We start from the raw sequence: 15,833 nt of genomic DNA on the forward strand, positions 1-15,833 counted from the left end.
CAAGAATATTTAAGTTGTTGCTATCTTATTTTGTGTGGACATTGTTGATTGTCATGTCATGTACGGATGCACTTTGTGGATCCCGTCTCGGCTCCACACGCTGTAAGCCTTTCCTGTCGTCCAGCATTCTGTTTTTGTTTACTTTGTCGCCAGTTCAGTTTTAGTTTCATTCTGCATAGCTATCCCGAAGCTTTAATGATTTTTCTTAGAGGCACTCACCTTTTGTTTATTTTTGGTTTAAGCATTAGATACCTTTTTCCCTGCACGCTGCCTCCCACTGTCGTCTGCATATTGTAATCACGACAAACCATCGTCATCTCACACGAGGTGTTCCCGAAGTCTACAAAGCAATTGTCTACCAGCTTCCACCTACTTATATTGAGGAGAATAACATGGTTACTCTGCCGAGCTCTAGACAGCACCGACACTCAACAATGGCACGTTATTTACAGATTATAATTACTGGTTTGCAAAAATATTTTTAACCCAAATAAGTGAAACTTCATAATCTCCCACGGCACACCAGACTGTATCCCGCGGCACTGAAAAATACTGCTCTAGACAGCCATTTTAAAAATATAAAAAGACTCCTTACACCAATAAAGTGTACACCTTTTCCTGTATTTTCCACTAGCATCGGGATCCGATGCTGACGAAGAGAGATGACCTTGACGACATTTTGGAGGAAAGGAGGAAATCCAGTGACCTCCGATATGCTGTCAAGTGTTACACTCCCGTCCTTTACAAAGGACTGGTGCCCTGCAAAGCAGACGCACTGAAGAGCGCCACGGTCCACTCAGCTCATGTTCAATATGTCATCCATCAGGTGAATAGCGGTTCTACAGCTTCTGGCAGACCTGCAAACTGCACTGATGTTTTCTGCTCACCTCGGTAGGGTTTCCAAAGAGACGGGGAAACCGGCGGAGGACGTCCAAGCGGAAGGCGTCGGCCATCTTAGAGGAGATGGCTCACCGCTTGCAACTCAGCACCATTCGCTTCTTCGCCTATAGCCTCAACAAGGTCTTCAAACGCTTGTACAGGAGCATCTGTGTCAACCGAGGAGGGCATCCAGAGAGTGAGCCTTATGCCAACCATGTTCGTACTACTAGAATGCTGGCAACTTCTGCGCTAACAATTATCAACCACTTTGTCGTTAGCTTCAGCAGGCCATCCAAGAACACCCGGTGGTTCTTCTTCCAAGTCACAGGAGCTACATGGACTTCCTGCTAATGTCATACATCATGTACACCTATGACCTTGCCCTGCCTGTCATTGCTGCCGGCATGGGTACGTTGTCTTTGCTGTTGTGAGTTTAATTAAGTCATATAATTATTTGCATGTATGGGGACGGCATGGCTCGGGTGGTAGAGCGGCCGTGCCAGCAACTGAGAATTTCAGGTTCGATCCCAGCTCCCGCCATCCCAGTCTCATCCGTTGTGTCTTTGGGCAAGACACTTCACCCTTGCTCCTGATTAGAGATGTCCGATAACAGCTTTTTGCAGATATCCAATATTTCGATATTGTCCAACTCTTAATTACTGATTCCGATCTCAACCGATACCAATATATACAGTCGTGGAATTAACACATTATTATGCCTAATTTTGTTGTGATGCCCCCGCTGGATGCATTAAACAATGTAACAAGGTTTTCCAAATAAATCAACTCAAGTTATGGAAAAAAATGCCAACATGGCACTGCCATATTTATTATTGAAGTCACAAAGTGCATTATTTTTTTTAACATGCTCAAAACAGATGCTTGGAATTTGGGACATTCTCTCCCTGAGAGAGCATGAGGAGGTTGAGGTGGGCGAGGTTAGGGGGGCGATTTTAGGGTAGCGGGGGTGTATATTGTAGCGTCCGGAAGAGTTAGTGCTGCAAGGGGTTCTGGGTATTTGTTCTGTTGTGTTTGTTGTGTTACGGTGCGGATGTTCTCCCGAAATGTTGTTTTTCATTGTTGTTGGTGTGGGTTCACAGTGTGGCGCATATTTGTAACAGTGTTAAAGTTGTTTATACGGCAACCCTCAGTGTGACCTGTATGGCTGTTGACCAAGTATGCATTGCATTCACTTGTGTGTGTGTGAAAAGCCATAGATATTATGTGACTGGGCTGGTACGCAAAGGCAGTGCCTTTAAGGTTTATTGGCGGTCTGTACTTCTCCCTACGTCCGTGTACACAGCGGCGTTTTAAAAAGTCATAAATTTATTATCGGGACATCTCTACTCCTGATGGGTCGTAGTTAGCGTCTTGCATGGCAGCTCCCGCCATCAGTGTGTGAATGTGTGTGTGACTGGATTGATTGATTGATTGAGACTTTTATTAGTAGGTTGCACAGTGAAGTACATATTCCGTACAATTGACCACTAAATGGTAACACCCGAATAAGTTTTTCAACTTGTTTAAGTTGGGGTCCACTTAAATTGATTCATGATACAGATATATACTATCAGATATATACTATCATCATAATACAGTCATCACACAAGATAATCACATAGAATTATTTACATTATTTACAATCCGGGGTGTGGAGGTGGGGTGGGTTAGGTTTGGTTGTTATCATCAGACATCAACAATTGAGAACAGAGAAAAGGATATTGGAACAGTGTAGGTCTGACTTGGTAGGAAGAGAGAGAGAGAGAGAGAGAGAGAGAGAGAGAGAGAAAATAAGAAATAGTATCTACATTTGATTATTAACAATCCGGGGAGGGTGTTAGTTTAGGGTTGTAGCTGCCTGGAGGTGAACTTTTAATGCCTTTTCTTTTATACCTGTTGGGAGCGCATTCCACATTGATGTGGCATAGAAAGAGAATGAGTTAAGACCTTTGTTAGTTCGGAATCTGGGTTTAACGTGGATGAACGTGGAAATAGTGTCAAAGCGCTGTGAGTACCTTGAAGGTAGAAAAGCGCTATGAAATATAATCAATTTTTACCTTTTTTTTTTTTTACAAAGCAAAGTAGATTTCATTTTGAACATGCAACAACATAAGCTGTAGACATAAAGTGTTTTTTGTTGGGGGGGTTCCAGTTGTTTTTTTAGTTACAAAAGGGAGCCTATCAACTGCTTTTCCTAGTGCAGGGGTCGGCAACCTTTACCACTCAAAGAGCCATTTCGACAAGTTTCACAAATTAAAGAAAACAATGGGAGCCACATAACTTTTTCGAAAATTTAAAATGAAATAACACTGCATACAAAGCTTTTTTTGCTTTGTGCTATGTTTTAACCAGGGGTCTCAAACACACGCCCCGGCCCGCACCTTATTATGACAACCTAATTATGACAACCTAATGTTAATGCGGCCCGCGAGGTTTATATGAATGGCGATTGACAGCGTCATACTTGCCAACGTTCCCAATTTTACCGGGAGACTCCTGAATGTGCAGGACTTGATAGCAGTGCTTTTAGCACCCTCTACAGTCTCCAAATATAGCGCACCTGCTCGGTCACACATGTTGAATGCAGCTTCTGTTTCCACACGTCAGTGACAGCAAGGCATAGTTAGTCAACAGCCACACAGTTTACACTGACGGTGGCCGTAGAAAAAAACTTTAACACTGTTACGTTACAAATATGCACCACACTAAAAAAGAATGAGAAACCCATTTCTGGAGAACATCCGCACTGTAACACAACATAAACACAACAAAACAAATACCCAGAATGCCATGCAGCCCTGACTCTTCCGCTACCACCAAACCCAGCCCACCTCAACCGACGCACGGAGGGGTGGGGGTGGGGGGTTGGAGTCAGGGCTGCATGGCATTCTGGGTATTTGTTGTGTCGTGTTTATGTTGTGTTACGGTGCGCAGGTTCTCCAGAAATGTGTTTGTCATTCTTTTTTGGTGTGGTTTCACAGTGTGGCGCATATTTGTAACGTAACAGTGTTAAAGTTGTTTTATACGGTAACCGTCAGTGTAAACTGTGTGGCTGATGACCAAGTATGCCTTGCTGTCTCCTACGTGTACTAGTCCAAGCACAATACAACATGGGACCTGTCTGGCACGCTGTTTGCACAAACTATAGAGGACAATAAATGCAGAGCCATCAGGGTATGCTCTTAATTCAGTTGTTAAGGTGAAAATCTGAAAATATTTTCCTCGGGGGATTTCTAGGAGAGGCACGGAGATCGTAAGTAAGCTGCTGGGAAAATCGGGGAGGGTCGGCAAGTATGAAGCTGAGCCGCATCAGAGTGGTCAAAGAGCCTCATGCGGCTCCGGAGCCGCGGGTTGCCGACCCCTGTCCTAGTGAGATAAGAAGCTTGATTTCCCCACGCCGAAACAAAAATGTCTACATGTACCATGTCGTAACAAGTGTACACCTGGGAGAAAGCGAAGAGGACACATTTCATTTTATCGCTATATGATGCCATCAGCAGGCGAGTCACTGTGACATCTTCACAACCGTAATTTAAAGCTAATTATACCATATTACTTCTTTACAAAAAATATAAAGTTTCTCTGCCTCACATAATCATTTTTTTAATGGTAAATCTAAACTTGGACCACAACTTTTAATGCGGTCGCAGAAGGTTAGATAGTGGTCGCTAAGACCACAGATCATGACCCCACTATTTTTTATTTTAGGCTGGTCTGATGTGAGAATGATGGTTGATTGGGTGGAATCGCACACCCTTGTGGGTAGTGTTATTAGCTGGGAAAGGCTGTGCAGATTACAAAGCTTGCTGTAGGATCTGAAGACGGCGCATCTCTGCGTTGAATATCTGTGTTCAGATCTCCAGTTATGATTTTCTCCACGTTGTCTACCCCAGCAAAGCATTCCTCAAGAGCACCATAGAAATCACTCTGATTTGGGGGTCTGTATATAGTCCCTATCAGTACCGGCTTAGCGTTTTTAAATTTGATTTCCGCCCACACAGATTCAAGGGCATTGTGGTTGAGATCAGTGCGAGTTACGTATTTTATATCCTGGTCAATATACATACAAACACCTCCACCATGTTTATTCCTGTCCTTTCTGATAACCGAGAAGTTTTCTATCTCTATCTCCGAGTCAGAAACACTTTGATCTAATTTGGTTTCAGAGAAACACAGAATTTTTACCTTTTTGTTGAGGAACATTTCTCTAAATTGGTCGAGTTTGGTTCCAGAGAGACTGTTCACATTAAGGTAGATGATGGTTAGTCCACTGGAACCAAAAAGAGCATCAGAGACCGCTGTGTAGTGGTAATGTCCGGAAAAAGGAGGGACGGCCATGTTGGTTGTTATTGCAGTTGAAGTTGAAGATGAAGAGCAGTCCAGTGGGGAGAGAGGCCTATTGTTCATCAGCCAGGTGATGGGCGAAGTTGGGGAGGGGGCCAGGGGTGGGGGTTGTTTTCACAGGCTTTGGTGAGGGGCTGAGTTGGAGAGGGGGGGCCAGGTAGGTTGTTGATTTCGCGGGCTTTGGTGGGGCTGAAAACAAAGACCAGGGATGGATGAAGAAGCCCCTGAATCCTGTGTAGGCGCGGGTCCAGTTGCCGAAACTCTGTTTCACAACACACACATACCTGCTTTGCCCGAGACGTAGCATAAAAAAATTGAAAAAGTGCCTGAAAAATATCTATTTGCATTGACCTGTGTAGGAAAATTCCTGACCATAATAGATAGATAGATATATAGTACTTTATTGATTCCTTCAGGAGAGTTCCCTCAGGAAAATTTAAATTCCAGCAGCAGTGTACAGAATTGAGATCAAATTTAAAAAAGTAAATAATGGGGTATAAATGGAAACAAAATAGAAAAATATTACAATAGAATAAAAACAAAAAGCATCAATGAGAATACAAATATAACAGTAAAATAAGAATATAACAAGAGAAACTAGGCATTAGTGACCATGTTATGAAAACGTATTACACTGTTATTGTTTTGCATCCCCCGTCATTCTAGTACCCTTTTTAGTCTATTAGTCCTGCACTTGGGATGAAGCAGTCTAGCACTGAACAGGCTCCTCTGGCTACTGACAACGGTATGCAGAGGGTGACTGGCATCATCCAGGATGCTCACTAGTTTTTCCACAGTCCTCTTCTCTGCCACCGTCACCAGTGAGTCCAGTTTTAGTCCGATCGTAGAACCGGCCCGCCCGATCAGTTTCTCCAGTCTGGAGCTGTCCTTCTTAGATATACTGCCCCCCCCAGCACACTACGATGTAGTACAGAACACTGCCAACCACAGACTGGTAGTACATCCACAATAGTTTTTTACAGACGTTGAAGGAGTGCAGCCTCCTCAGGAAGTACAGCCTGCTCTGTCCTTTCCTGTACAAGTGGTCCGTGTTAACAGTCCAGTCCAGCTTGTTGTCCACCCACATCCTAAGGTACTTGAATGAGTCCACGATCTGTACCTCGACTCCCTCGATCACAATAGGTTGTGACCTTGGACTCGACCTCCCAAAGTCAATGACCAGCTCCTTGGTCTTTGAAGGGTTGAGCTGCAAGAGGTTCCTGTGGCACCAGACAACAAAGTCCCTCACCAGCCTCCGAAACTCCTCCTCTCTGCCGTCCCTGATGCACCCGACGATGGCTGTGTCATCCGCATACTTCTGGATGTGACACAGCTCTGAGTTGTAGCAGAAGTCAGCGGTGTACAGGGTGAAGAGAAGAGGGGCCAGCACCGTTCCCTGGGGTGCTCCGGTGCTGCTGATCACAGTGTCAGATGTGATGTCCTTCAGTCTGACGTACTGTGGCCTATCGGTGAGGTAGTCTGAAATCCAGGCAACCAGGCAGGGATCCACTCGCATTCTGTCCAGCTTGTCCTGGAGTAGGCGGGGCTGGATAGTATTAAAGGCACTCGAGAAGTCCAGGAACAGGATCCTCACAGCGCCATTTCCCTTATCCAGGTGTGAGTGGGCTCGGTGCAGCAGGTAAAGGATAGCATCCTCCACACCAACGCCTGCCTGGTACGCAAACTGCAGGCTGTCCTGGGCATGTTGCACCTGTGGTCTGAGGAGGCTGAGAAAGAGCCGCTCCATTGTCTTCATTATATGAGAGGTGAGCGCCACTGGTCTGTAGTCGTTCAACTCACTGGGGCAGTTCTTTTTGGGAACTGGAACGATGCACGACGTCTTCCAGAGGGTGGGCACTCTCCCCAGCTGCAGGCTGAGGTTGAAGATCCGCTGGAGTGGTTCACCCAGTTCTGCAGCACAGGTCTTCAGGAGTCGGGGGCACACCTTGTCTGGGCCTGCTGCTTTCCTAGGCTGTAGCTTCCTCAGTTGACCTCTGACCTGGTCTGCAGAGATGACTAATGTCTGCGTAGAGGTGGTGGAGGGGGGTGTTGCCATGGCTGGGGGGGGGGGGGGGGGGGGGGTGCGTTGAGGGGAAAGGGGGTGGCTGTGATGGGGAGTGAGGGGTGGAGAGGACACGGGCTGGTTGAACCGGTTGAAGAAGTTATTCATCTCATTGGCCCTCTCTATTGTCCCCCCAACAGCTCTGGTCTTTGCCTTGTGGCCTGTGATGGTTTTCAAACCTTCCCAGACCTCCCTCATGTTGTTCTGCTGCAGCTTCTGCTCCAGCTTCTTCCTGTAGCTGTCCTTAGCTTCCCTCACGCGTTGTTTCACCTCCCGCAGTGCTGCTCTCATTGCCTCCCTGTCTCCACTCCTGAAAGCAGCTTTCTTCTTGTTGAGGACAGCTTTAACCTCTTGTGTTACCCAGGGTTTGTTATTAGGGTAGCACCGAACAGTCTTAGCAGGGCAGATCACGTCCACACAGAAGTTGAGGTAATCCATGAGACAGTGAGTCAGCCCATCAATGTCCTCACCCTGTGGAAGCAGCATGTCCCAGTCTGTGGTGTTGTAGCAGTCCCTGAGGGCATCTTCCATTTCAGGGGACCATCTCCTCACAGAGCAAGTGTTAACAGGCTGCCTTTGGACCACGGGGGTGTATTTTGGCTGCAAATGGACAAGATTGTGGTCAGACTTCCCTAGTGGGGGGAGGGGTGTGACCTTGTATGCATCCTTGACATTAGCATACAGTAGGTCAATTGTCCTGTTGTTTCTCGTGGGACAATCCACAGCCTGGTAAAAAGCAGCTAACGTTGAGTCCAAAGTAGCATGATTGAAGTCCCCAGAAATGATGAAAAAAGCCTCAGGATGTTTTGTCTGTAGCCTTGATGTGATGGCGTGGATCATCTCACATGCACTGGCTGCATCTGCCCTCGGGGGAATGTAAACACAGAGGGAGATCACGTGACTGAACTCCCTCGGCAGATAGTATGGCCGGAGGCTAACAGCTAGTAGCTCCAGGTCCGGGCAACACAAGACTTTCTTCACGGAGATGTGTCCCGGGTTACACCAGCGGTTGTTAACGTATATGATGAGCCCCCCACCTTTGCTTTTCCCACATGCTTTAGTGTCTCTGTCAGCTCTCACTGCGGTGAATCCCTGCAGGTCCACCTTAGCATCCGGTACCAGATGGTTTAGCCACGTTTCCGTGAAGATAAACAGGCTGCTCTCTCGATATGCACGCTGGCTTTTTAGTCCATGAAGCTCGTCGATCTTGTTTGGCAGCGAGTTCACATTCCCCATGATGACAGAAGGAATGGATGGTTTGTAGCACCGTCGATTTTCCTCTCGCTTAGCCCCCGCTTTGCAGCCCCGAGGATTCTTCCTCAGCTCCACTGGAATGGAGTGTCGGATACCAGTACGCCCCGATGTTTTCAGAGTGAGCAGCTCCTCTCTCGAATAAGTAAGAAAGCTGGCTCTTGGTCTTTTAAAACTGCCAAAAGTATCCATTGGATATGTACAGGGATTCACTGTCTTCAAGGAAAACATAAAAAAGATAAAAGACAAAAGATAAAAGATAAAATAAAAGTTTATAAGATCTAATAAATAATAATAATAATTAAAGATAAAAGATAAAGATAAAATACGTTTAAAAGATCTAGAACTACAGAGCTACTGGAGATGCAGCCGCCTTCCACAGCGCAAGCAGATCAAAAAGTATATCATGTACTTTTGTGTTAAAGAAATACTTTGCAGGTAGTCTAAATAAAGGTGCTTTCAAATAAACATTAGAGGCCTTATCTTTTATACTTTATATTTTAATTGACTGAACTATGCTGCAATTTTAGCTGACTAAAATGTGATGTAATTTAGATGACAAAAACTAGACTAAAACTAAAATGCATTTTTTTGTCAAAAGACTAACTAAAACTAAAATAAAAACTGCTGTCAAAATGAACGCTGGTAGCATAAAAAAAATTCAATTTTGTTTTTACTATTTAGACAAAACTTAAAAACCACAACAAAAACAGTCATCCAACAGTTGTGACAGAAGCTCTCCTAGTCTGCACTTACAGGAAGCATTGAACATGGTTTCTTTATACCGCAGACTTCATGGGGATGAAGTTTATCGGCGAGATGCTGCGCATGTCCGGCGCTTTCTTCATCCGCCGCTCGTTTGGTGGCGACCAACTCTACTGGGCTGTCTTCTCCGAGTATGTCAAGACCATCGTCAAGGTAACAGTACTTGCATTTAATTGCTTATGTTTGTCGTCAAGGAATGTTTTGCTGCTAATTTTTATGCCCAGAGGCCTGGCGCTCGTTTTTATTTTGTTTGAAAATGAATGGTCACGTTATAATGAGATATTTTATTAAATAGTATATCAATTTACTTTGTCACCTGTAACAAAAAGCTACGATGATGTTATCATATATTGACCTACGGTACAATGGCTTGGTTTTAGAATCTTGAATGTACACAGATTGGCTTTAATTTTTCTGTGTTTGCCTTTAGTGGAAATAGTTAGGACACCCCTGATTTATGTTAAGGTTTTTTTTTTCTAGAATGGCTTTGCTCCCGTTGAATTTTTCCTAGAGGGAACTAGGAGTCGAACAGCTAAGTCTTTAACTCCAAAATTAGGTAAGTCAGACAAAGGTAAAACAATCTATGGAAGACATAATCTGTGTTTGGCATTCCAATTAATTTTGCCAAATTGACACAGGCCTTTTGAACATTGTGATGGAGCCTTTCCTCAAAGGGGAGGTGTTTGATGTGTGCCTGATCCCGGTCAGTATCAGCTACGAGAGGATCCTGGAGGAAGCGCTCTACGCAAGGGAGCTTCTCGGCGTTCCCAAACCCAAAGAATCCACTTCAGTGGGTCCCCCCCAATTATACGTCATAATTTTAACTCTATTAAAGCTAAAATTATTTGTAGTATTTTAGCAGATATTTAACAACTGTGCTGACATCGCTTTGTTTTCCTCGCCTTTTCAGGGTCTCTTCAAGGCCAGAAAGATCCTGCGTGAAGACTACGGAAGCATCCATGTTTATTTTGGTCAACCGGTGTCGGTCAGAAGTTTAGCGCACGGCCGAGTGGACCGCTGCCAGTTCAACTTGACACCCAGGTACGAGTCTACACACTGATACAAATATATTTAACATAGCAATAATGAATTTAGTTTTTTTGAGATAAGTTTCTGTTGCCTCCATTGTTTTAGTAGCAGGCAAAAAGTATTGAGAAATGACGAAAATGTGTTGTTCCCCACTCTGCAGCTATAATTTTCTATTTGATGTTGGTGTGACTATGTGGCTATTTAGTTCTTTTGGGCCTTGGAAGCATACAGTTATTCAAAATGTTTTATTTATATAAAGAATTGATTAATCGTCCAACCTCTGATTGACTCATTCATTATTTTAAGGCTCTGTCTCCATACTTTTGTCCACGCACTGCTTATAACAAGTTCTATTGTCAGACACATCCCGGCGAGGCCCAGCGAGGAGACCCAACGCTTTGTCAACCATGCCGCCTACAGCCTGGTGAGGACTCAGGAGCAGAACGCCGTCTTGAAGCCGTGGGTCCTGCTGGCGTCGCTGTTGCTCCAGAACCAGGCGGCAACAGCGGGGGCGACGGGTCAGGAAGCGGTGATGGCACTCGAACAGTTAACCGGTAAAGCTGTGTGGCTTTGCGACCTTTCCCGGCAGTACGGCGCCTTCCTCCACTGGCCTGGTACAGTATGGCTTTGTTGTCATGGAGACAAAGAGCTGATTCAATTTGAACTTTTTGTATTATGTCACTTTTAGATCACCTACCTCCTTTAGAAGTTGTGTCTTCCAGCCTGTCCCTACATGGAGGTCTGGTGAGAGTCTCAGAGGGGAAAGTCCATCTAGCATTGGAACAAGGTTTTGTTTTTGCTTGTTTTTTTACTAAATGCATGCATGACTCTTGGCCCTGCGATGAGGTGGCGACTTGTCCAGGGTGTACCCCGCCTTCCGCCCGATTGTAGCTGAGATAGGCTCCAGCGCCCCCCGTGACCCCGAAGGGAATAAGCGGTAGAAAATGGATGGATGGATGGGCATGCATGACTCAGTAAGAGGTTGGATTACCCCGGATTTCCACTGGATGCGTAATGGCTGGTGAACGGCACCATCACGTAACATCGCCGCCATCCGCCAATCCCCATCGCCGTTCTGATGCGCATTGTTGCGGCTCAGAAGAACTTCGCTGCACGACCTGCTCAGTGGCCTTGTGGTTAGTGTGTCCGCCCTGAGATCGGTAGGTCGTGAGTTCAAACCCCGGCCGAGTCATACCAAAAACTATAAAAAAGGGACCCATTACCTCCCTGCTTGGCACTCAGCATCAAGGGTTGGAATTGGGGGTTTAATCACCAAAATGATTCCCGGGCGCAGCCACCGCTGAGGCTCACTGCTCCCCTCACCTCCCAGGGGGTGAACAAGGGGATGGGTCAAATGCAGAGGTTAATTTCACCACACCTAGTGTGTGTGTGGCAATTGGTACTTTAACTTTAACTTTTTACGAGATCTTGTGAATCCACATTAGAGGAGTGGTGAACCACAAACAGTTTTTTTCTGTCCATCCAGAGGAGCTAAAGCAATTACATTTAGTTCTGCCATTCGAGATATGCAACGGCTGTGAACGGCAACACCGCGGTGCGTCTCGAGCTTTGCCGTCCATCAATACCCACAGGCAGTCGTCTTGACTTGACTTGTGGAAAAGACGACAGTTTTGCCTTGCACAACGACTACTTTGTTTTTTTTCTTTATTTGTAGCAAGAAACAACACAACAGTAACATAATCCCTGGCGAGCATTGTACACGTACACTCATCTCATTTAACTCCCGCTAACCATTCCCCTGCTTCCCCGGCCTTCGTATCAGCTGGTTCTTTGATACAAGCTGTCCTGAAATAGCTGTCCAAGATATGCCTGTAATAGGATTCTTTGAGTTTTGACCTCTAGAATCAGCATCTCCTCATCCATTTGTGTCAACAAGGTGAAATTACGTCTGAAAACCTTTTGACAAGTTTACTTCAGGTTTGTCTCCGCCCGTTAGGATGTTTCAAAGTGTGTAATACAATCCGCCTTAAACTCAAAGTATGTCATTTTGAAAGTAAACCGGATCATTTATTTTGTGTTTGTGCGTGACTTCCGGTCCCACTCTAGCAGATTTTAGCTGAATTGATCCGCCTTGTTGCGGCGGCCAGCAAAAAGGTAAGCTCTGCGTTTATTTAGCGCATGGATGCGATGCGCAGGGGATCCGCCGACGAGGGAAACCGACACATTGACTAGAATGGAAACAGAAAAAGTCACCTGCCGTGGCGACACTGCTACACATCCAGAAATCCAGTGTTAGAATTTTCCAACTTTGTGGGAGCTCTTTGGGGGGATGTTTTTTGCAGAATGTCTACAAACACTCCAAAATCTTTCCAGAAGAATGAAAGCTGTTCTACCTGGAAAGGCGGGAACAACGTCCCCTTAACTTCACTTTCTTTCACACGTCGTAACACTTTCGTCCACACATTTTATTTCACTTTCTAGTCTTCCCGTCTCAGCTTTTCGGCCAGAACAATAATGATTGACAGTTTAACAGTGATGTTCCATATGTGTGTTTAGGTGGCGCCACTTCACCGGAGGAGGATCTTTTGAACCGGGCAGTCCTTGTGCTCTCTTGCGCCTCCTACAGAAACCAAGCGCTCCATGTCTTCCTGCGGCCAGCGCTGCTTGCCTCAGCAATCCACGCCGCTTCCTCAAGGGAAAAGCGTAAGTCACAAGAACAATAGCATTAAAAATAGCTATTTGTACATCATATTCTCCTGCTAATTTCAGGAACTTTTATGATCCATCTATTTATTTTCTATACCGCTTATCCTTATTAGGGTCATGGGTAAGCTGGAGCATACTATCCCAGCTGACTTCGGGCGAGAAGCGTGCTACGCCCTAGACCGGTCGACAGCCACTTGCCTGGCACATACAAACAACCCTTCACACTCGCATTCACAGCTATTGGCAATTTAAAGTCTCCAATTGACCTAAAGACTGGTGAACACAACCATTTTCTGATATTTAAGATAAAAAAATCAAGCCAACACTGAAGGTGGAAAATCATGACAAAAACAATGTGATTGTCTTTGTGTGTATCCTTCTTAAAACGCATAGTATTGGAATGTGACAGGAAGCCGGAGTACCCGGAGAAACGCATGCACGGGGAGAACATGCCATAGACACACAGCGATGCCCAAATCCAGATTTAAAGCCATATCTCCTGACTGCTCGGTCACCGTACAGCTAACTTTTATGATATTAAATGAAATGATAATTGATCCTAGTGAGGCACCGCAGTAAGTTTATTTGATTAAAATACTCTATATATTTTAAATCGTGGACAGGGTAAATTTGCATTATTTTCCTCTTGGCCAAAACGCTCGGATTCCACAGCCTCCTCCACCAACCACGCCTTCTCTGCCTGGGGTAAAAGTGAGCTTTTTTATGTGTATTATTTACCCCTGAAATGTTCATGATTTTTTTCCCAGAGGTCGTCTTTAACACTTTCCACTTCCTGAGGAACGTCTTCTCCAACGAGTTCATCCTGTGTCCCAGAGCCACCGTGCAGGTGAGAGGGGGACAGACAAGAGCATCTTGACATTTCCAACATAAACAGGACAACTCAAGGGCTAACCGTGTTGTGCTGCAGGATTTCGAGGAGGCCTGCTACCTGCTGGAGAAGACCGGAGTGTTGCAGGTGGCCCAGCAGGAGGTTATTGTCATGGAAAGAGGGCAGAAAACATTACATTTCCTCACAGGGATGTTGGAGCCTTTCCTGCAAGGATACCAGGTATCGTGGCGCTTGGTAGCTCCAAACAGTCCTAATGAAGTATCTTTATTAAAAATAATGATGTTAAAAATGTTGCAGGTGATTTGTCGCTTCCTCTGTGAGGAGGCCACTGAGGCTCTGACACAGAAGTCCTTCATCCCTGCTGTACGCAAGTTCATCATCACACATCTGCTAGCAGGTTTGCTTACATTTAAATGGGTCCTATTATAATGTACCACAAATACATACACATGATAACTTAGCGTATATATTGTGTGTGTTTGTTTCATAGGCAGGCTAAGATACTTGGAGGCGTTGTCCTCTGACCTGCACAAGAACGCTCTGGCAGCTCTGCTAAGACTGGGAGCTGTACGCAAAGTCAACAGGTGCGCTTGTTTTTTCCACCCGCGTGTCCTTGTGCATACTGTACAGTGGACACAACGAACACTGACATATAGGATTTACAATCCAAGAGTGTTTCAGTCCATACATTTGGGAGAGAATAAAATATCATTATTTAAAAATAAGACATTTAAAAATAAAAACAGTTTTAGTAAATTAAAAAAAGTACACTGTAGTCTAATAATCCACTATACACAATAACAAACTGTGCAGCACATATGAAGTTATCTTTCTAACAAATATAATTTTTTAATTATACACCTGCATCAGGGTTCTCTTTCTGACAAAATATTTTTAAAAATATTTTTTTTTTTAATAGAAATATTTTTACTAGAACTTTATATATACGAGAATTGTTATTATATATTGTGTGCGTGCATCTGCATGTATGTATTTTTTATTTTTGTTTATTTATTTTTTTATCTTTAATATACACATAGCTATATTATACTAAAATATGTACATTATTATTAGAGAATTGTTCCAGTGGAAATATTGTACAAAATCTATCAGATTTTACCCGGACAAACAAATCATATCATACACTTAACATTTTATGTCAGTATGAGTCGTGATAGTTTCTTTTTCTGATAGTCTGAAATTATCTAAGAATCTGAACTTTTATATGTGAAAGTGTCTCATGGACAAAAAATAATCCTTAAAGTGTTAAGAACATACAAAATATCTAATGATTTTTCCATAATGTTTTCCCCCAGTCCGCAGCAAGACTCCCTGAGCGTCAACAAGGTGATGGTCAACTCTCTGGAAGACACTTTGGGTAAGTAAGAAGCCGGTTAATCAAGTTCTTAAAGTCATTCAAACAAATGATAAATAGATCATAAACATACTGTATCTTTGTGCAGGAGGAAAGCTGCCTACTCAAAAAGCTGCCACAGCTCGCCTCTAACTCTGCTAAATTGCCACCTTTGCCAAAACAACATGTAAAGGATTTTAATATTCACCAAAGGAAGTCGGACAGATACTGTCTTTTTTGTGTGTGTTTATAGTAAGAACTAACACTCCCCTTACGATGTGTTAGGGGAAAACCAGGTCAGATTTTTGTGCTCACAGATGCAATTGTTTAGCTGCTCAGAGAAAGAACAATGTTTACATGACTTTGCCAAAGTCTGAGTTGAAACTGCCATCACACGTGCTGCACTACTTGGTTTTTGTCAAGGTTTAAGATGTTTTTTTAATTTTGCTGCAGAGCATCGCAGATTTTGAGTGAAGCCAGCAAAATATTTGTAAATCTGTCTGTTTAGTTCAACAACAACAACAAAGATCTGCCTTTTATCATGCTTTTGTATTTTGGCATAATGTATTACTATATATATGTGCGTGCGTGCGCGTGGAAAGTTAATCATGATCGTAATAAAGTTTTTACAA

The 15,833-nt window shown here is 44.1% G+C and overlaps 1 protein-coding gene across 1 annotated transcript; it reads left to right on the top strand.

Moving 5' to 3' along the window:
* Positions 1-872: 872 nt before the first annotated feature.
* Positions 873-15,825, top strand: LOC133649193 (dihydroxyacetone phosphate acyltransferase-like). Its single transcript, XM_062046027.1, is given in 17 exon segments — positions 873-896; positions 943-1,056; positions 1,058-1,075; positions 1,158-1,287; positions 9,327-9,454; positions 9,782-9,857; positions 9,940-10,091; positions 10,212-10,342; positions 10,691-10,944; positions 11,019-11,117; positions 12,848-12,994; positions 13,765-13,844; positions 13,926-14,066; positions 14,145-14,244; positions 14,338-14,431; positions 15,164-15,225; positions 15,311-15,825. Coding segments are annotated over 17 exon segments (1,794 nt in total). The 3' UTR covers positions 15,355-15,825.
* Positions 15,826-15,833: the final 8 nt, after the last annotated feature.

Source organism: Entelurus aequoreus, linkage group LG04 (assembly GCF_033978785.1).
Source record: "Entelurus aequoreus isolate RoL-2023_Sb linkage group LG04, RoL_Eaeq_v1.1, whole genome shotgun sequence".
Taxonomy (NCBI): Eukaryota; Metazoa; Chordata; class Actinopteri; order Syngnathiformes; family Syngnathidae; genus Entelurus; species Entelurus aequoreus.